General features: G+C 46.0%; 1 protein-coding gene across 1 annotated transcript; it reads right to left on the bottom strand.

The window, feature by feature from the left end:
- Window positions 1–2,465: 2,465 nt before the first annotated feature.
- ADSL (adenylosuccinate lyase) lies at window positions 2,466–20,491 on the bottom strand. Its single transcript, XM_079936605.1, has 13 exons — window positions 20,296–20,491; window positions 16,630–16,833; window positions 14,874–14,918; window positions 14,264–14,343; window positions 10,066–10,237; window positions 9,805–9,851; window positions 9,116–9,206; window positions 8,630–8,699; window positions 8,337–8,484; window positions 5,879–5,969; window positions 5,146–5,235; window positions 4,567–4,743; window positions 2,466–3,226 (listed from the first exon to the last, which is right to left on the bottom strand). Exons 1-13 carry the CDS (start codon window positions 20,464–20,466, stop codon window positions 3,140–3,142), a joined length of 1,473 nt encoding a protein of 490 aa, XP_079792731.1. The 5' UTR covers window positions 20,467–20,491; the 3' UTR covers window positions 2,466–3,139.
- Between the last annotated feature and the right edge of the window lie 1,228 nt (window positions 20,492–21,719).

Below are 21,719 nucleotides of genomic sequence, written 5' to 3' on the forward strand. Positions count from 1 at the left end.
GTCTGTCCTACAGAGTGAAGTGAGTCAGAAAGAGAAAAAAAAATACCATATGCTAACACATATGTATGGAGTCTTAAAAAAAAATGGTTCTGGGCTTTCCTGGTGGCACAGTGGTTGAGAGTCTGCCTGCCGATGCGGGGGACACGGATTTGTGCCCCGGTCCGGGAGGATCCCACATGCCGTGGAGCGGCTAGGCCCGTGAGCCATGGCCGCTAAGCCTGCGTGTCTGGAGCCTGTGCTGCGCAACGGGAGAGGCCACAACAGTGAGAGGCCCGCGTACGGGGCGGGGGGGGGGGGGGGGGGGGGGGGAAAGGTTCTGATGAACCTAGGGGCAGAACAGGAATAAAGATGCAGATGTAGAGAATGGACTTGAGGAAACGGGGAGGGGGAAGGGTAAGCTGGGACGAAGTGAGAGAGTAACATTGACATATATACACTACCAAATGTGAAATAGGTAGCTGGTGGGAAGCAGCTGCACAGCACAGGGAGATCAGCTTGATGCTTTGTGACCACCTAGAGGGGTGAGAGATGCAAGAGGGAGGGGATATGGGGATATACGTATGCATATAGCTTATTCACTTTGTTATACAGCAGAAACTAACACAACATTGTAAAGCAATTATACTCCAATAAAGATGTTACAAAAAAAGAGTGTATCACAAGTATGTAATTATAAAACCGAGAAAATGGAAGAGGAAAGAAGACACACAAACCCACCCACTCAATAGCCTAGGAAGAAAAACCAGCCAAACCACCAATCACTAGAGATCAGAATTGTCAGAACAAGACTGTCATCTATTTATTTTCTATGAGGAAATTTATTAACTAAAATCCACGGTATCCGATATCCCCAGTGTGTCTGGTATGTTATAGAAGCTCTCAGATTACGATGCACTGATAGTAGCTGCTTCCTCTCCAGAGGCCTGTACTAGAGAAGGAAGTAGACGGAGTGTCTGAACAGCGCCCAGTGATTAATTCCTTGTGCGAGACCTAGGAGTTTCAAACATCCCTTCCAGATGCTCACAAGAGAGGACTAACAGAGTAATCAAACTGTTCCTGGAAGAATTGAAATATCACGTGGCTCCAGGCGGTCCATGCCTGCTTGCCACCCTGAACTGTACTTAGAATTTGGCTTTGGGGCTTCCGTGGTGGCGCAGTGGTTGGGGGTCCGCCTGCCGATGCGGGGGACGCGGGTTCGTGCCGCGGTCTGGGAGGGTCCCGCATGCCGCGGAGCGGCTGGGCCCGTGAGCCGTGGCCACTGGGCCTGCGCGTCCGGAGCCTGTGCTCCGCAACGGGAGAGGCCACAGCAGTGAGAGGCCCACGTAGCGCAAAAAAAAAATAAAAATAAAAAAAATTAAATAAAAAAATTTGGCTTTAAGGATCACCTCCTATTCTTCCCCACAGGTTGAGTTCTTCACTCGGGCTGCCTTTGACTTGATAGAACTGGGGCCGATTCAGCCTCTTCTCCCTCACGACACTCCCACTCCTGACCACTAGGTGACCCGAGGGTGGAGGTGCGGCGGGAAGAAGCACCAACTTAGAGCAGCTCTGATGCCTCTGTTTCACTCTCAACCATGGGTATGGACTGTCTCAGCTACGTCACTCTTCCTCCTCACAACGGCATTTGAAGCAATGGCAAGTTTTCTTACAAGACAGGAGCCCTAACACTCCTTCACCGCTCCTCATGTGACAAGGGCTTCCTTGGAGGCTGGCTCTCCAGTTTATCTCTGTTCCTCAGACTGGGTGTCCAAAATAGAACATAAGGCCATGGGTCTGGAACAGCGTGCCTTTTCCGGACACTACACTACCTTTAACACAACCTAAAACTGTCTTACTTCACTGGCAACCACTTCTGGCTCATACTGAGTTTAACTTATTTACATTTACCTTAATTTTGTCTTCATTTTGGCCACATCGTTTCAATCTATTTTGGTTAAGTGAGATCTTAAGCTACCTTACCAAGTAAACGTATTGGTTAATTGTCCTACTTCCGTGGCATCTGCAAATCTGAGAAATAAGCTTTCTTCCTTTTCATCTATGCTGAATAAACATGCAGAATGAGGCAGGGCTAAGGATAGAAGCCTATGTCGTAACACTACTACTCTCCTTCCAGGTAGATGATCACTCTCTCACCTTTGGCTGCAGCTGGTTCAACCAGCTATCAGGACCAGAGACTGTCAAATGCCTTGATGAGATCAGTATAGCCAGTTAGCATGTCCTTGATATACAAGCCTTAACCAAGGATCAAGTGAAGTTGGGCACAGCTTCAGCTAAGCCTGATGATCACATCAGTTTTCTCCGAGAATTTACCATAGCTCTAAATTTCATTACTTATTCTCATCAGATACAACTGAAATGCAGGTATCCAGCTATAACGAATCACTGAATCCAGACTATTTCGTTAGGCCTAGATCAAATTCACTTTCAGAAGAGAGGACCAGGAATTTGTTCACCATCTTGCAATTGCAATCAAGGGAACGTGTAAAAAGGACTAGACTAGCTGGAAAATATGCCTTGAAAGAGCAGAGTGCAAACTATAAGCTACATTTATTACGAAAATTTGTGTTGCCGTGAAGAACAGAGTCCAACCACAATGCAATTTATTTCTGCATTGCAAACTTGAGAAATGTGAAGCACCATGGAAAGAAAAGTGCTGTATTAATTTACGGTAACAACTATTCTTTTTTTTTTTAAGATTTATTTATTTATTTCATTTATTTTTGGCTGTGTTGGGTCTAAGTTGCGGCACACGGGATCCTCATTGAGGCATGTAGGATTTTTCACTGCAGCGCATGGGCTTCCCTCTAGTTGTGGCGTGCGGGTTTTCTCTTCTCTAGTTGTGACGCACAGGCTCCAGGGCGCATGGGCTCTGTAGTTTGTGGCACTTGGGCTCTAGTTGAGGCGCGTGAGCTCGAGGGCTTAGGTGCCCCCGCAGCATGTGGGATCTTAGTTCCCTGACCAGAGAATGAACCCGCGTCCCCTGAAGTGTAAGGAGGATTCTCTACCACTGGACCACCAGGGAAGTCCCTATGGTAACAATTCTTGAGATAAAATAAGGCACTAGAGTAACAGTTTTTATGACTCGGCAAAAAAAGTTAACAACGCCAACAACGGTTTTTTGTTTAATTCTCTTCCAACTCTACACACGTAATTCTGCCTTCACCTTCATTACACTTTCATATGGTCTTAACAGGGGATGCACCTCCTCTTCTAAGAATCTCCGTACCTGCCAAAGAAGAAAGCAAATGTAAGACAAAAGAACACGTTAAGTTTTGAGAATCCTTTTTTCAATGTCAATTCATAACACTGAGACCTTATTTGATAAACTTCTATGCCACCACTGAGCTTCTATTTTTCTCAACTCCCTGTCAGAAATCTCTCCCTAGACACAGGCAGCTCACCCCATCAGGCCCACCAGGCTGCCCCTCCCCTGAAACCAGCCTGGCTGTGTCCTTTCAGATGGTCTCACCATTCTCTACCCATTACCCAAGCTAAAATCATCACTGTTTCTTCCCTCCTCCCCATTCAACCAGCTTCCAAGTGACTAACATCTTAAACAGCTCTCGAATCTGTGCCCCGTGTGCACGTACCCTGGCCTTGGCTCAAAGCCCTCGTCACCGACCACTTACCCACTGTAGCAGCCACCTTACTGGTCTCCCGACCTCCAGTGTAAGTCCTTCAAATCCAATACACCAGAGTGACTTGAATATAAATGAGAAGCTCCTGTCTGTCTTCTACTTTAAATCCTAACTGCTTCCAGGGCACCCGATAATCTGGCAACTCTCTCTTATGCTGAACGTCCATGCATTTGCCGTCTCCTCTCACCCTGGTGTTCCCTACAAGTAACTCCTACCTGTCCTTAAGATTCAGCTCAGATGTCATGTCTTCCAAGAAGCCTTTCCTAACTTCTTCTAATCTAAGGCTGTCTCCTTTGTGATCCCCAAAAAGATGTGCTTCCCTCAATTCTTGCATGTACAGCTTGGTATTCTAAGCCTTCACCATTAAGTTTTGAGCTCCCTGAAGATAAGGATTATCTATTCATCTTTAAAGCACCAGAATTAAACACAGCAGCCAAACACAATCTGAGCACCTAGTCTGTACTCGATAAATGTTTTTGAATTAACCCATAGTCTCCAAAAGGCCAAAGAGGAAAACTGACAAACATTTACTGAATACTTACTATGCACCAAGCTAGGCCTTTCAGTCCACACTCCGGGATATGTATCTCTATCCTACCAGCCAGTAAAAGCAGGAAGTCAAGACTGAACCCAAATCTACCTGACAGTAAAACCCAATCTTTGTCCATTACACCACGGCTCCAGACCAAAAGAGAATTCAGAGAAATCCACTGGGAGAAACACTTAAGGCAGCTCAAAACAACCAAATCTTTAAATTTTAGCCAGCAACCTACTCTGAATTCTTTCTGACTAGCCCCATTCTCAGCATACCTCCCATGAAGCAGAAACATTATATTAATAGATAATATTCCAGGCTCTGCAGCCCAGCAGTGTACAAAGACGGCACTTGGGGAAGACTGCAGCACCACAGAAGTGTTCTGATGTTTACCTGCTGGGATGCACGGCCGGTGAAAGAAGAAGGATCCAGTAAATGGTCCAACTGGGAGTGGATGGGACTGAAGTAGGCATCAGCCTGGATACGCTCTATGAGGTCATTGTCACCCCCTTCCTGCTTGACCACAGCAGCTGCCTGATGGGAGAGCACTCTGATTTTCTCATGGCAATCCTGGGAAGACAAGGAGTATGGTTGGCTTGCTAGTAACAGGCATTTGAGGGTCCATGCTGTCTATAGCAGCTGGAGCAAAGGCTTCCTCCAAAGTTTCATGAACCATCTGACCTTGCATCCTGCCCACTTCTCAGCATTTCCTATGGAAATTTAGACCTAATTTCTTCACTGAAAGTGGACCTTTTCTACAAGTGATTAAGCAATTCACTTTTTAATAAACTGAGTTCACCACCATCACCCTCCAAAGATAAGCCTGTTCTAGGGCAGCATAATGTCACTATTCTGTACCAATACCATGACTGAAGGTAATAACAGAGACAGCTTCGTCCATCCTTCTTTGGGGAGGAGAAAGCAGGACTTAAGGTGTACTTTGTTTACCCAGGAGCATGAGGGGTTACAAACCTGGCGGTTACCTCCAGCTTTCACCATGGCCATAATGATGTTCTCTGTGGCCATGAAAGGCAGCTCTTGCCGAATGCGCCGCTCAATTACCTGTACGAGTGAACCACCAAGAAGGATGCCTCAGGTTACAAGGTCATACACACAGTAGGACACCAGCTATGACCAAAAGGATACAGAGCAGGGGCACGAACTACCATATCTATGAAGAAAGAGGGTAGAATGGGTTGTCTTATGCTACACTATTATTTTTCAGTTTTCTCATAATCCAGAGTATTATTTTGATTTTAAAAAGGAATATTGACTTGAGTAAACTTTTAAAAGTTGCTTCATCAGAATGATTCCTAAAACCTCAAGTCTGCTCAATTTCAGTGCCTGACTTTAGGAGCCAAGTACAGCATGGAAACAAACCCACCTGCCTCAGGTACTCACAAACAGACCAATGGAGCAGTCTACTCTGCCAGTCACAGCAGAGCTGATGACTCAGGCCGGTGGACAATTTTAAGCCAATTCGAAGCACTTCTTTTTCCCTCTTCTATAAACATGTCTATGAATCCCACAGACCTAGTTCCCTAGAGCTTATGTCACAACCTGAAGAGTGAGCTCTGCTAGGGAAGAGCTCCTACTGGACCAGAAACCAGCTCCTCCAACACGCTCACTCCAGAGCAGAAGGCCACCCACCCCGCCACATTCCAACCCCTCCCTCATACTGTGCTTTTTCACGGAGGCCTCTTACTCTGGGGTACACCACCAAGCCTTCAGAAATGTTCTGCAGCGTATTCAGTATCGTATCTGCAGTGAGAAATCCCTCGGCCAAACACATTCGTCTAGAAAACAAACAGCCAATTCAGTTATCGCTTCAAGCAAATAACGATTTCCATGAAATGGAGGGTGTGTCCCAAGAAGCTGCCCTGATTGCTACTGATTTCTCACTCCAGGTGTGCTACTTGGACAATTGCCTTCAACGACCCCAATATCCTAATGACCCTCAAATCTACCACCTCTTGGGGCTTCCCTGGTGGCGCAGTGGTTGAGAGTCCGCCTGCCGATGCAGGGGACATGGGTTCGTGCCCCGGTCCAGGAAGATCCCACATGCCGCGAAGCGGGTGGGCCCGTGAGCCATGGCCGCTGAGCCTGCGCGTCCGGAGCCTGTGCTCCGCAACGGGAGAGACCACAACAGTGACAGGCCCGTGTACCGCAAAAAAAAAAAAAACAACAAAAAAAAACTCTACCATCTCTTGACTAAGACCACTTGACCAAGCGCCAGACCACATACCCATTTGGAGTTCCACCTGGCTGATCTGTAGGTTCCCCAGACCCAGAACTGCATTCAGCCACTTTTCCACTGCCTGCTGCTCACCACCTCACCCCACGCCTCCTCTCCCTGTAGCTCCTGACAAGGGAAATGGCACCAGCACGCCGTCACCATCTTAACACTCACTCCAGTCAACCGCCAAGGCCAGCCCACCCGACATCGATTTCATATCCACATCCTCTCCAGTTACATGGCCACTGTGCCAGTGTGTACTCGGCTTTTTTTTTTTAAAGATTTTTATTTCATGTGGACCATTTTTAAAGTCTTTACTGAAGACTTTAGAGTCTTTGTTACAATATTGCTTCTGTTTTGTTTTGGTGTTTTGGCCGTGAAGCATGTGGGATCTTAGCTCCCAGACCAGGGATCAAACCCGCACACCCTGCATTGGAAGGTGAAGTTTTAACCACTGGACTACCAGGGAAGAACCTGGATTCGTTTTTTTTTTAAAATAAATTTATTTATTTATTTATTTAATTTCGGCTGAGTTGGGTCTTTGTTGCTGTGCGCGGGCTTTCTCTAGTTGCAGCGAGCAGGGGCTACTCTTCGATGCGGTGTGCGGGCTTCTCATTGCATTAGTTTCTCTTGTTGTGGAGCACGGGCTCTAGGCGTGCAGGTTTCAGCAGTTGTGGCTCACGGGCTCTAGAGCACAGCTGCCATAGTTGTGGCTCACGGGCTTAGTTGCTCCACAGCATGTGGGATTTTTCCGGACCAGGGCTCAAACCCGTGCCCCCTGCACTGGCAGGCGGATTCTTAACCACTGCGCCACCAGGGAAGCCCCTGGGCTTGGATTTTTAAAGTAGCCTCCTAACTTGTTCTGATCAGCTCCCTGTTCCCTTACAACTGATTCTCCAAATTGGTGCAGGGTATTTTAGTGTGCACATCTGATTAGGTCACAGCCTGCTAAAAAACAGTCAGTGGCTGACTTCCGAATCAGTTCACATGTTTTATTCCCATAAACCCTGGATTATGCACACACCCCAGAGACCTAGCTTTAACTCTGATCAACTCCTCTCAAGAAATTCCAGCAGAATACAAGCAAACTAGGGTAATGAATCTGCTTTTGAATATTAATAAATATATACACAAAGCAGAAAATCACGTGCATGCTGGTACCTTATTAGTAACTACAAAGTACTCCTGACCCATCTCATAACTAATTAAGATGTTGCTGTGTCAAGACACCACACCTGACATCCCCCTGCCTTCAGAACAGTATCTTTGGGACTCCCCTAGAGGTCCAGCGGTTAGGACTTTGCCTTCAATGCGGGGGGTGCGGGTTCCAACCTCGGTCGGGGGGCTGGGATCCCACATGCCTCACAGCCAAAAATGAACCCACAAAAAACATAAAAGAAAAACAGAAGCAATATTGTAACAAGTTCAATAAAGACTCAAAAAAAAAAGAAAGAGCAACATTTGAATTCCTTTTCAGGGCCTAGAAGGCCCTTCTTAAACTGGCTGCTACCCAAGAGCACGTCCGACCTCATCTCCAGCTACAGACTTCATTCTCCAGGGCTACCCGACTGTTAGTAACTCCCCCAACTGTTCTTTCTCCTGCTCTGTGCCTTTATACGTGCTCCCAATCTTGTCTCAAATGTTAAGAAATGCCTAGATTTCTTAAGTCTAAAGCACCACCTCTGTGAAGCTTCCCTCAACTCCTCCACCACCCCTCCCTCCGCTTTGCCCCCACAAGGATTACTCTGTATATATTTTGATTCGAACACATATCACACTGTTCCTTCTATGTTCTTGCCTCCCTATTAGACTCCAGGCTCCTCAGGGACAAGGAGGGAATACGGAGATGCTCATGAAGTCCTGATGCTTCCAGGCCCCTCTTGGTCCTCCCACAACTTGCTGTATGTGACACCCCCGTTCCACTGACCGGTTGGCACTATCATCCAGTGTGCGTTCAAACCACTGCACAGATGCTGTCTGCAGCGGGTCCATGACAAGGGTCATTAGGTGACGGGCCAGGCTGCAGCACCGCTCTGAGCGCATAGGGTTCCGCTTGTATGGCATTGCACTTGAGCCTGTCCGTGTAAAGGAGAAGAAGCAAAGGCAGGAAGACCTCAGGGTACAGTGGACAGCCGAGCATGCTCCTGGCGGAACTGCTTACACGCGCCCGCGGACCTCCTGGCATCTCGCAGTGTTCCCAGGTCTCCACACAACACTCACCAATCTGCTGTTTTTCAAAGGGTTCCTCCAGCTCCTTGAGGCTTGCCAGGAGTCGTATGTCAGTACAAATCTGGGGAAAAGCAGGGGCACAGGCATCACCCACACTCTTAGTATGTGGGGTCTGGGGCAGGGACTGGACTGATGGAGGAGGTGAGCTCTTTGGGAGCCCGCCGAGCTGAAGCGCAGCATGTCCTCCCCGAGCGAGACTCCTCTCAGCTCCTGAAGAGCTGGCATTCGGGGAGCACGGGAATGTTCTGGTGAAACACTGCGTAGGATTATCATGGACAGACAATGGTAAGATGAACTTAATGACGACATGGAAACTAGTCCTTCCTTTTAACACACCTTAACTTAAGAGGCTTCACTGACAGGCCCCAAATTGCTATGAGTGATATCTGACATCTCTCAAAAGCCACAATGAAGTCGAAGTGAGGCTGGGCGGGTCTATCTGTGGCGTCCAACACTCCCATTGCTACCACCACTCACCTTGTGCACCGATGCCCCCAAGCCGGCCAGCACGGACAGCACCTCAATATCTATTTTTCGTGTATAGGTCTGCCCTGTGATGATGAAAGCCCTAGTAATGAATAGAAAAGAGCCTCACGTGAAAATATTCCAAAATGTGACTGTGTCAAACAAATGAGCAAAAACAGACTGAGCGAAAGCTTGGGTGCCACTGGAGCACTAAGTCACACTGAGCCCAGGACCTCGCTGATACGTGGCTCCAGGAACAAACTGCTCTTCTACCCTTTTTACTGATACCCAGACAGCCGCCCTGACCCCAGGAGGAAACACGGTCCAGCGAGCCTCTGTCCTGCTGCAGTCCAGTGAAGTGCCTGAAACAAGGAGCCACGGGGGAGCCTGTAGCCCTCGATGCAAATAGCCAGACTGAGACCAACCCATCGGAGGTCCTCAGTAAAACACAAAACAGCAACAACACGGGTAAGGCTACTCTACTGAACTCAGAACTAAACAGCTTCCTTTTTTCTTATAAATTATAAGAAATATAATAGAATCCAGACTATAAGAATAAAACCCAGGCTAGAGATGGAAGGCAATGGGTGGAAGGACAGAGAAAGAATTAAAAAAAACAACAAAAAATTTAAGGTCAAATATAGAGGAATACTATCTTTCATTACTTAACAAGGTGGCCAACACTTTTCCCACTTACCTACCTCTTAAATCCTGCCTTTTCTGTCACCATCTTGTCAAGCTGCTCTACCTTGGAAAGAAAAGACATCCCTATAGAAATTCAGGTGTGTCTAGTAGGAGAATATCTTGACAAGTCATCCTGCCCAGGTTTTGGCCTTCACTACCCGCTTCCAGTCCAGACTCCACCCATTCCAGGTTCAATCGCTCCTACCATCCTGGAGGTCAGCTTTGTCTCTGGTGCTCCTACAGTTGAGTTTGTATCACCCAGGTCACTTTCAGAATACCTTTTGGTCATCTCCCTCGAAGAGCTGCAGGAAGCTGGCCTGGGTGCCAGTGGTGCCCTTCACTCCTCGGAAGCGCAGGTCATCTCGGACACGCTTCAAGTTCTGGAGATCCATGCAAAGATCTTGAATCCAAAGACAGCAACGTTTCCCAACTGTGGTCAGCTGAGCAGGCCTGAAAACAACCCAAAGAGAACACAGAGAGGTCTCAAACCAGTGACTTATTTCATAAAACCTTCATTGCTTCTTCTAATAATCACTGCTACCTCTGGGAAGGGCAAGAATTAAAGTAAGAGACAGAGAAACCAGTGAAGACAAAACAAGAGCTAAAAAGTTTAAGCAAATAAGTTAAGCAAATTCAATGTCCTTTATAAATATTCAAAGGTTATAAAACTAAAGGGCTACTAGCATAGTTCTTTCTTCACCATCAAGAGGCACTATAAGGGCAGAGACAATGTGTGTTTTGTTTGTCCCCAGGCCTTAGCAAGAAATATACACGTAACAAACATTTGCCAAGCATCTAATGTGTTCTTGGTACTGGAAATACAACAAAGAACAAAACAGACAAGTGGAGCTCATATTATCATGTAAACAAGTAAACAAACAAGATAACTGTTCATTTTTAAAATGCTATCAAAAAATAAAACAAGGGGCTTCCCTGGTGGCACAGTGGTTGAGAGTCCGCCTGCTGATGCAGGGGACACGGGAAGATCTCACATGCCGTGGAGCGGCTGGGCCCATGAGCCATGGCCGCTGAGCCTGAGCGTCCGGAGCCTGTGCTCCGCAGCGGGAGAGGCCACAACAGTGAGAGGCCTGCGTACCGCAAAAAAAATAAAAATAAAATAAAAATAAAACAAGGATGACGATACTGGAGATTGTGACTCTAGACTGACAGTAAAGAAAGGGCTCTGTAAAGAGTCCAGATCCGACGAAGAGGGACTTCCCTGGTGGCACAGTGGTTAAGACTCCGCCTGCCAATGCAGGGGACATGGGTTCGAGCCCTGGTCCGGGAGGATCCCACATGCCACAGAGCAACTAAGCCTGTGTGCCACAACTACCGAGACTGGGCTCTAGAGCTCACAAGCCACAACTACTGAGCCCATGCACCGCAACTACCGAAGCCCGCAGGCCTACAGCCTGTGCTCCACAGAGAGAGAAGCCACCGCAATGAGAAGCCCACGCATCGCAACGAAGAGTAGCTCCTGCTCACTGCAACTAGAGAAAGCCCGCATGCAGCAACAAAGACCCAACACAGCCAAAAATAAAAAAAAATAAAACAACAACAACAACAAAAAAGATCCAATGAAGAGCTCAGTCAAACTGTGGAGAATAACCCCAAAACACACACAACCAGAGGACTCTAACATAATAGCTAATGTCTTTGTCGTCAGTCTGAGGTCTAAATCAATCTACTGCAGGTCTGTTTATAACATAAAACATAATTATGAGTAAACTGCAATAAAGTCAGAGTTCTATTAGATGACCTAGCCTACTCCATATGGAATTTCTCTTCTATTAGGCTAATGATACTGACAGCTGGCGACATCAAGGCACCCCACTAGGAATGTCTATAGCATACACATCAAAAGTTAGGACACATATTCCCAAATCAATCTTATGGTAGTTTTCCTTGTTAACTTCTGCTACTAGATTATTGGTACAAGCAAAGAAAAAAATACATTTGCATGGACCTATTCATGGGAGCATTATACATAATAGCAACAGAGTGGAGACAAGCCAAATGTCCAGCAACTGGTGAATAGATAATGTAAAAATAAATTAAGTACTGACACATGCTACATGGATGAACACTGAAAACACTATGGTAAGTGAAAAGAAGCCAGTCACAAGAAGATGAATATTATATGATTCGACTTAAACGAAGTGTCTAAAAGAGAGAAATCCACAGACAGAAAACAGATTTGTGGTTGCCAGGAGCTAGCGAATGGGGGAATGGGAAGGAATGCTAGTGGGTACAGGTCTTCTGGGGGGGGCGATGGAAATATTCTGAAATTATATACTGGTAATGACTGCATGAACTCTGTAAATATACAAAAGACCACTGAACTGTATACTTCAAATGGATGAATTTTATGCTGTGTCAGTTATATCTCAATAAAGCCGTTTCTTTTCAGTTGCAGGGACTCACCCATTCTGAGGTCGTATCTACGCATCAATACCATTTTCTGAGTTTCTAACGGCTGCTAACTGTGGCAGCAGGTACCTCTCATGAAACCATCCCCAGAGGAATACTGGAATGCCTGCATGCCCTGAGCGCTCTCCAGCAGATACAGAAGAGGAGCCGCAGCACAGGTGACGCTAGGTGTCTATGGAGCCAGCACAGAACGCAACATGTGTCATGGCCCAGCCATACACACTGAGCACTGACTCCTTCACAGGAACAAATCCTTCTAGTTTCTGCTACTAATAATGAAGGCTCTAATTTTAAGGAAGATTAAACTCAATAGGCTTTCCTAAGTTACAGGGGATGATACCCTTGTTGCCATAGCAACACCCCATTAAAACATAAGGCAGGGCTTCCCTGGTGGCACAGTAGTTAAGAATCCGCCTGCCAATGCAGGGGACACGGGTGTGAGCCCTGGTCCGGGCAGATCCCACATGCCGCGGAGCAACTAAGCCCGTGTGCCACAACTACTGAGCCTGCGCTCTAGAGCCTGTGATCCATAACTACCGAGCCCGCGTGCCACAACTACTGAAGCCTGCGCGCCTAGAACCCGTGCTCCGCAACAAGAGAAGCCACTGCAATGAGAAGCCTGCGCACCACAATGAAGCACAGCCTCTGCTCGCCGCAACTGGAAAGCCTGCACGCAGCAACGAAGACCCAGTGCAGACAAAAATAAAATAAATAAACAAAAGGCAGATGCTAATACACCACTACTCAAATATCATCACTTGAAACCTGCTACTAGCATTTCAAAAATGACATCATTGGCTTTAAAACAGGGTTTTATTCAGTAATCATAAAAATACTTGCACATTCAAAACATAAAGAATATAGTATGGGAAAAATTTTAGTTACCCTATTATCTCATAAACCAGAGTAATCAGTGTATACATCTTGGTGTACTTCCTTCCAATCTTTGTACAATTTATATGCTGTCTTTCCCCCACAACATTAACCTAAGTGCATTCCCACGTCTTATTAGTCTCACCAGCATCCTTTTGCTGGTGTGTATTATTCCAGCCTGTGGATATATTACATTCTATACCTTATTTAATTATTCTCTTATTCTCGGACATTTAGATTGTTTCCAATGCTTACCATCATAAATAACATTTTAACAAAGATCTTTGTACATATAGCTTTTCCCGTAATTTGGATGACTTGGGTTAAATTCTCAAGAATGGAATCACTGGGCTTCCCTGGTGGCACAGTGGTTGAGAGTCCGCCTGCTGATGCAGGGGACACGGGTTCGTGCCCAGGTCCAGGAAGATCCCACATGCCACGGAACGGCTGGGCCCGTGAGCCATGGCCGCTGAGCCCGCGCTTCCGGAGCCTGTGCTCCGTAACGGGAGAGGCCACAACAGTGACAGGCCCACGTACCGCAAAAAAAAAAAAGAATGGAATCACTGAATCAAGAATACTTTCTTGAGAGGCAGAGTGGAGACAGATCCAAGAAGGGAGCAATCAGAGGCTCCCCCTTCCTGGGGCCTAAACTGGGAGAGCCCCTCCTTCCCTCCTGCTCACGCCGCAGGAAGGTACCCATCTAAAACTCTGGTCCTTCATAGTTACCCCAACTAGCTGTCTACTGTCCTGACCTGCAAAACCATCTGGGCTGACTCTACTAACCAGCATTGGATTCCTGGAGTGGGAAAGGAGGGCTCAGGCCCTGTGACCTAAACAGGATCTGCTCTCCAACCTCCTCCTTGCCCCTAAAAGATCTCCCTGTAGGCAAAGGAGATACCAGAAGTGTTAGCTTATTAAATTAAGGAAAAAAAAAAAAAAAAAGAATACTTTCTGTATACATATTTTCCAGTGAAACAAACCACTAGATTTACTCTCTAAGCAGTATAGCTTTTAAGGTAGGTATAAGGTTCATTCCTCACAGGCACCCCAAGTGCTTATGTTTTGAGATTTCTCACCTCCAGGTTACCATGCAGAAGGGAGAACTGAAGGAATAAATGGAAGCTGGATGCACATAAACAAGCCCAATTCCCAAGAGGTAACCCTCTCACTTACTGGAAATGTGTGAAACCTAAGGTGGGAAGATCAGCTCGTTCCTTGGCAAAGTCGGCAAGCCGAGAGATCACCCTGGCAAGCTGCAAGGAAGACCATGTGTGAGAAAGAGTGAATTCAGGCTGAGCACTTGCATAAACAGGAACTAAACTTGGAGACAATTTCATATACAATTACACCTCCAGCTCACAGAAGGCAGAGGCCATATTTTTTCATTTTTGTATCTTAAAGTGCCTTGAAGAGTTCATACTGACCAACATTCAGAAACTGAGTTGACTACCTAAAATGTCACGAATTATTTCTGCACAGTGTTAATATCACTGGCATGTTCATGAAGAAAAACAGGACAAAATCATAAATCTGACCCACATATTCCAGCCACGTGCTGCTGGTTACACTTTGTTCACTTAAGAGGCTATGCTTTAAAAAGCATTAACTTATATAGTGATTTAGCTCAAGAAGAGATAATTAGTTATACAGATTCGATCGAGGATCATTCATCTGAGTAAACAATAACTTATTTAGATTTACACTGTGCTGCTTTACGTTGTGGTGCCCATCTCCTGTCACAGGGAATCTTAGGACTGGTAAGAAACTTCTGTCAACTTCTTACCTTTGGCAAAAGCAGGTCAAATGCATTTCTAAGAATAATCAAGTCCTGCAAGGGAAATGCAGTGATCTTACATTAATCGGCTTTGCCCAAACAACATTATGACATAACACTTTCTGGCCATCACAACTGGGTTTCTAACCTAGTTGCCTATCTCACTTTCAGCAACACACTGTGCAAGTCAGAAGATGCTAACAGAAATTCTCCTCTGATTACTGGTTTAAAAGCACACCAACTTAGAGAGCAGTACGACTGGAATCTATAAGCACAAAGGCTTTATACTTACAAAGCCCTATTTATGTGGTATCTAATGGAATGGGGAAATGATAAGGGGTAAGCCCCATCGTGAATACGGCAAAGATGTCCAGGTCAACAGGGTTTACACCTTCCCGAAGATTAGTGTTTGAGTTTCTGAGAAGAATACACAGGGGTTAAAAAAATAAAAATAAAAAAATCCATAAGGCACATCTCATTAGTTTCCCCTCCCTTTTTTTCATGTCAATCATTGCTAACAAAAAAAAAGTCATGAACTACAAGATCTAGGTTTAGGAAATGTAAAGCTGTTCCTGGGGGTTTAGGAGGTGTAAGGGTTGCAGGCAACTCCAACACATGTTTATGAGACAGTAATTGTTGAGCCCAACTACATGCTGGGTCATTTTAAAAGGATACTCCAAGTTAGAGAACTGTTGTTCTCCCATTATCTGATTCACCAATTACACATCGATGCCTTTAATTACGTACCACATTAGACAAAAAATGTTACTTGGGGCAACTTAGAAATTACGGCTTCTTTCTGAACTGCAAGTGTATCTGGATTCTAACTTCTAGTCCCACGGGTGCCCTGCAATAAGGGCAGAGTTTTGGAGCCACTCTACCCAGGCCTGAATCCTTTCCAGCTGCAAAACCTAGAGCAAGTTCTTCAACTTCTACACTTCCTCGTCTGTGGCAATGGGGAAAATAAAGCCAAAGCCGAAGACTACATATTCTGAATCCATTTATATGAAATTTCGAGAAAAGGCACAACTATAGACACAGAAAGCAGGTCAGTGGTTGTTTGAAACTGGAAGCAGGAGTGGAGATTGACTGTAAAACAAGCAAAAGAGAACTTCTTGGCGTGAGGGGTATGCTCGAAAACTGGAGTGTGGTGAGGCTGAAAGATTGCATAAATTTACTAAAGCTCACGGAACTGTACCTTTAAAATGGGTAAACTTATGGTATTAAATTATACCTCAATAAAGCTATTTAAAAATGGAGATAACAGAATCTATCTCTTATGCCTTTCGTGAAGAAAAAATGAAGTAATACATAGAAAGTGCTCAGAATAGTGCTGGGCACCTAGTAAACTTAGGAAAATGTTTGCTGTTACTTTCTCATGTTTGACTATGAGACACTTTTGCTCATTAAAGGATTTAAGAATTATAATGTAATTATTTCTTTTTTTCAGAAGTCTTGGCAAAGAGTAAAAAGGACTTTGGAAAGGAAATCGCTTTGGAAAACTACTTTGGCCACTAAAATGCTAAGATCTCGGCTTACGTCCAGCATACCAATGCATAGACAGTATCTATACGTCTCATTTTATGGAGGTCATTAGGAGCTTATAGTTTAGATTGGAAGGATACCAAAAGCAGAAAATTCCTGAGCACTGAGATCCTAAGATCTATGGAGTCACTTCCTAAAATGGACAAAATCAAAGAAAATTTATAAATGCATTATAAACATTGAGTCTAAGTGGAAACAAAACAACATCATGGGCTCCTACTGTATTGTCTCCAACATAGCAGGAGGTGGCACCAAGATGAATAATGCCAGCAGCTTTGGGGCAGCAGTGGGCAAACGTGTGCACATGAGCCATCACATCATGTCGTAACTGCTTCTCTTCCTCAGCTGCCATCTTGAAGTCAATGTTGTCCAGGTTTGATTTCATCTCCTGGATTTGTTCATCTGTGATAGGCAAACCCAATGTCTGCAGAACAGGCAAAATAAAATAAAATAACTTCTTGTAGCACAATTATTTGAATTGAAGTGACACTGGAAAAAAAATTGGTTCATGTTAGCATTTATGCCCTACCTTCCAATTCTTAAAACTAAAATTGGGGCAACTAAACTAAAAGGACATGGGGAGAAGGAGACAACTTTCTAAATGAATCATGGTAAATTATATTCTAAGGGAACTCCAATATATAAAACAATGCAATCCTGATTTTTGTTCCCTCTGTCCCTACGTCTCTGCTCACTCCCTCACAGGTCTGGTCTCTGGGCTCAAACGCCATCTCCTCAGAGGGGTCTTTCCCGACTTCCATGTGAAATACCCTTCTTTTGTGCACTCTCTACCTATCCCTTTAGCCTGTTTCTTTTTAATTTATTTAATTAATTTATTTTTGGCTGTGTTGGGTCTTCGCTGCTGCATGTGGGCTTTCTCTAGTTGTGGCGAGTGGGGGCTACTCTTTGTTGTGGAGCACGGGCTCTAGGCGCGTGGGCTTCAGTAGTTGTGGCACATGGGCTCAGTAGTTGTGGCTCGTGGGCTCTACAGCACAGGCTCAGTAGTTGTGGCGCACGGGCTTAGTTGCTCCGCGGCACGTGGGATCTTCCCGGACCAGGGCTTGAACCCATGTCCCCTGCATTGGCAGGTGGATTCTTAACTACTGCGCCACCAGGGAAGCCCTAGCCTGGTTTTATTTAGAGCACTTATCACCACATGACATTTTTACAAATCTGTTAGCCTGTCTCTCCCCTCTAGAATGTATATACACTCTCTGAGAGGAGAGCTTTGTGGTATTTATTGCTTACTCTTTAGTGCTTGGCACATAAGTGCCCAAAGTGTGCATCCAGGCCACAGCTTTGCATTTGATCTAGATGGATTTAGCCAGAGAAACCAAAATTAGGAATGCTATTAGTATCTTTGCCAACAAATTATGTGCAGAAAATTCAGTGCCACTGAAAGCAATTCTGGGGCTTCCCTGGTGGCGCAGCAGTTAAGAATCCGCCTGCCAATGCAGCGAACACAGGTTCGAGCCCTGGTCCAGGAAGATCCCACATGCCGCGGAACAACTAAGCCCGTGCGCCACAACTACTGAGCCTGAGTGCCACAACTACTGAAGCGCACGTGCCTAGAGCCCGTGCACAACAAAAAGTAGCCCTTGCTCGCCGCAACTAGAGAAAGCCTGCGCGCAGCAACAAAGACCCAACGCAGCCAAAAATAAAAATAAATAAATTAAAAAAAAAAAAAAAAAGCAAGCAATTCCGGGAGATACAAATGAGAAGATAAACACATCAACATCTTACGTTCATCTGTCACTGAAAAAATCAAGCTGACAAAAAATAGCTGGCAGCCCACAGGCAGCTCGGAACCCTGGAGAATATGTACATTGGTGAAATTTATCCAAACCTCACTTGAAAGCCCCAAGGCCTGGCCCTGGGAAGGGGCTCACATCTTAAGACCTACCTTGTCCAAGATGGTAGCTACTAGTCAGATGTGGCTATTTACATTTAAACTAGTAAAAATTTAAAAGTAAAAACTCAGGACTTCCCTGGCAGTCCAGTGGTTAAGAGTCGGAGCTCCCACTGTAGGGGGCGCAGGTTCGATCCCTGGTCAGGGAACTAAGATCCCACATGCCACTCAGCCCAGCCAAAAAAAAAAGAAAAGTAAAAATTCAATTCCTCTGTCACACTAGCCACATCTGGCCAAGCTGCCTTGGATTTTTAGTCATCAGACATGACATCTCAGGGCTCCTCCCAGAGCAAAGCAGCAGGGGGCAGCGTGGCCAAAATGCTTCCTATCCCCAAGCAATGTGTCTTCTCAAAATTTACTCCCTACTCCTAATTTTCAGCACTTCTCCTAATCTCTCATCGCTCAAGTTTTTTTTTTTTTAACTACTGAATTATGATGTAATTTATGCTGTTAATTTTGACAACCTAGCTAATAGATAATCCAAACTCAGGAGATATCAAAATTGTATGCATTTCAGGCAATGTATATATAGACTGGGCAGAGGAAAGGACACATATTCAGACTCTACATTTCAATCCCAGCTTGAAGCTTTTACTAGCTATGCTGAGTGGCAAAATCTTATGAGTGCCACCACCCTTATCTACATGGAGTACCAAGTAAAACAGAAGATAGAGTACATGCTAGTACATAGCAAACCACAACACACTTAATGCTCTTGTCTACTACCTATTATTGTTACCTGAGCCCACGGTTTATGAAATCTCTGTGCCTCCATTCTATCCTCTGTAAAACAGGAATAAGTTACTTATTGTAAAGAATTGTTTTGAGGATTAGTAAACTATTAATTTTTAATCTTCAAACTGCCGGGCACACACACAGCAGGCACTGTAGAACTGTCTACTACTTTTTTTTTTTAATTGGAATATAGTTGATTTACGATGTTGTGGTAGTTTCAGGTGTATACCAAAGTGAATCAGTTATACATATACATATATCTCTCTTTTTTAGATTCTTTTCCACACAGGCCATTACAGAGCATTCTGTCTGCTAGTGTTATGTACTACTTTATTTTCTTGAGCATAGTGATAGGAAGGGGGTAAAATCTAAGAAGAAAGTTTCCTGTTTGGGGACCGTATACCTCGGTCCTAGGCACGTACTCAAGATTGTTTCCAGGTTTACTAAATGTCATTTGGGTACTGCCATCTTGCTTGTTGTGGCATTTTCCTCTGAAACTTTACAGCTCTGTGGATCACCTTCAGTTTCCTTCAGCTCCTCTGCAAAGGCCCGTCTGTAGCTATTTCTGAAATCGTTGGGCTAAATAGGTCTACATGCAGCTCTTATAAGAGAACCCTTACATCTCATCTAATAACCCCGATTCTCCCTCCCCAGAGGCAGACGGCAGCAGAGTGAAGCGGAAACGGTGGCCCAGGAAACATGGATTTTGTAGTGACGGTCCGGTCTCAGACAACACTGAGGCACTGTGGAGGGCGAGGTGGCTGAGCGCTCAGTCAGGCTCTGCACGGGACACGGGTTCACACCCGGGTTCCGCTATCAATGGTTAGGAGCAAATAACGCGCTGGGCATCATCGAGGCTTGGTCTTCTTCCCTACCATGTGGGAAAACCACCACCTAGCTTGCAAAGTCTTTACGGGTTAACGGGGGAAAGACGTGTACAGAAACGAGTACAACGGCACGGAACGAGCGCTCGGCTATGTACTCTTGCAGGAACCGCCAAGATACTCCCTGAAACGGGTAACTGCACTTCTTGCCGCCCCCTGTGCGCCTCGAACCCTCGACGATTAAAACACGTGAGGCAACAGGTGGCGGCTTCCGGGTCTCCTGCCCTGGGCTTCCTGGGGCCTCTGCTCCTCTGGAATAACGGGGAGGCTGCCTCCGGAGGCTCAGCCGGCGCTCGGTACCCAACCCGGCACGTGCGGGGCCGGGGCCGGGCCCGCCTACAGCTCCGGAGCACTTTACCTGCTCGGCTTCCGCCAGCCACAGCCAGAGCTGCCGCCAGGTCCGGAATTTGTACCTGTCGCTAAACACGAAGCACATCTCCGGGCTGGCATAACGGGAGGCAAGCGGCGAGCGGTAGCTGTCGTGCCCGCAGGCCGCCTCCCGCCCGCCACCGTCGCCCGCCGCCGCCATCCAGAACACACGACCCCGCCGAGGCCAGACAGGGACCCGAGGACGGAAGCGGAAGTCCGGGAGCGGAACACCCTCCGCTTGGTCCCGCCCCCGGGGTTCCGGGAGACCGGAGTCCTCAAGGTTGTTCAGTTTCGGCGGTTGGCTGCTGAGGATTAAGGAGTTTCTCTTGGTTTACCAGAAACGTGATTAGCGCTTCATAAGTTACTCAGCAGCTCTGCGTCTGTGTCTCCCCATCTGAAAAAAGGTACATTAAGACCCGCCTTTAAGATTCCTGTGAGGATTGGGTATCATCAGATCGATGTCTGGTTCACTTAGAAAGCCCTCTGTGTTTGCTGTTATTATTGTCGCCTAATCCCTCCCACGCTTCTACCGCCTGCCTGGCCCCCAGCGCGGTTCTGAGGAGAAAGGAAGATGCCCAAGGGAAATCGCCATTTATTGAGGGCCAAGTGAGCCCCTTGCGCGAAAAGTGCAGTAAAAATGGATTTCAGCAAGCGCTGGAACTGAGACTCATAGACGCTGATGACTTGCTCACGGTCACCCAGCTAATAAATGGAGCCGCCCGACTTCAGATTCTGACTCTGAGCCATTACGCTGTGTAGTTCCCAGCATACACCGTGCCGGGTCACACCACTGGCTTGGTGAAGGCATTCCCCCGTCCTGGGACACCTCTCTCTGTCACTGCGTCTTACGTAAGGCCCAGATGGTCCCACTCTTCCCTCTGGTTGGCCACTAATAATAAAACCACTAACGTTTATGTAAGTTTCACTAGGCATCAGGCACTGTCCTGAGTGCTTACACATGGGATGCTCATTACATCCATGTGAGGATACTGAGTTGTTAAGGTACTATTAAATGAAATAATATACTACTCTCCAATGCAGAGTAAGTGCTCAGTAAATGCTCGCCATTATTATGATCCCCATCTTGCAGATGACAAAGCGAAGGCATGGGTAGGTTGACTGTCTTGAGATTGCTCATGTAGAAGGGCAAGAGCTAGGAGTTAAGTGCAGGGGGATAGGCTCCAGGCTCCTGGTTCTTACCAGATTCAAAGGTACTCTTTCCTTTGTGCTACAGTAGCAGGTCCTATACTGCTTTGAAATTACCTGTTTCTGAGTGTCTCACTATGAAGGGAGGTCCATTTTGAATTCTCAGCTTGTTTGCTGAGGTGAATGGCCCCTTTCCCAGTAACCATAATACTTCAGGAATATTAAAAGCTGCTGATTAGATCTCAAGACTTCCAAGATCTTGTCTTT

The sequence above is a fragment of the Stenella coeruleoalba genome (genome assembly GCF_951394435.1).
Source record: "Stenella coeruleoalba genome assembly, chromosome: 11".
NCBI classification, from domain to species: Eukaryota; Metazoa; Chordata; class Mammalia; order Artiodactyla; family Delphinidae; genus Stenella; species Stenella coeruleoalba.

Coding starts and splice junctions, on each gene's coding strand:
- ADSL (XM_079936605.1), bottom strand. CDS start 20,466: ATGGCGGCGGCGGGCGACGGTGGCGGGCGGGAGGCGGCCTGCGGGCAC. Junction 8,700..9,115: donor TGGGGGCATCGGTGCACAAG/GTGAGTGGTGGT, acceptor GCTTTTCCCCAG/ATTTGTACTGACATACGACT. Junction 5,236..5,878: donor GCTTGGTGGTGTACCCCAGA/GTAAGAGGCCTC, acceptor TCACTCGTACAG/GTAATTGAGCGGCGCATTCG.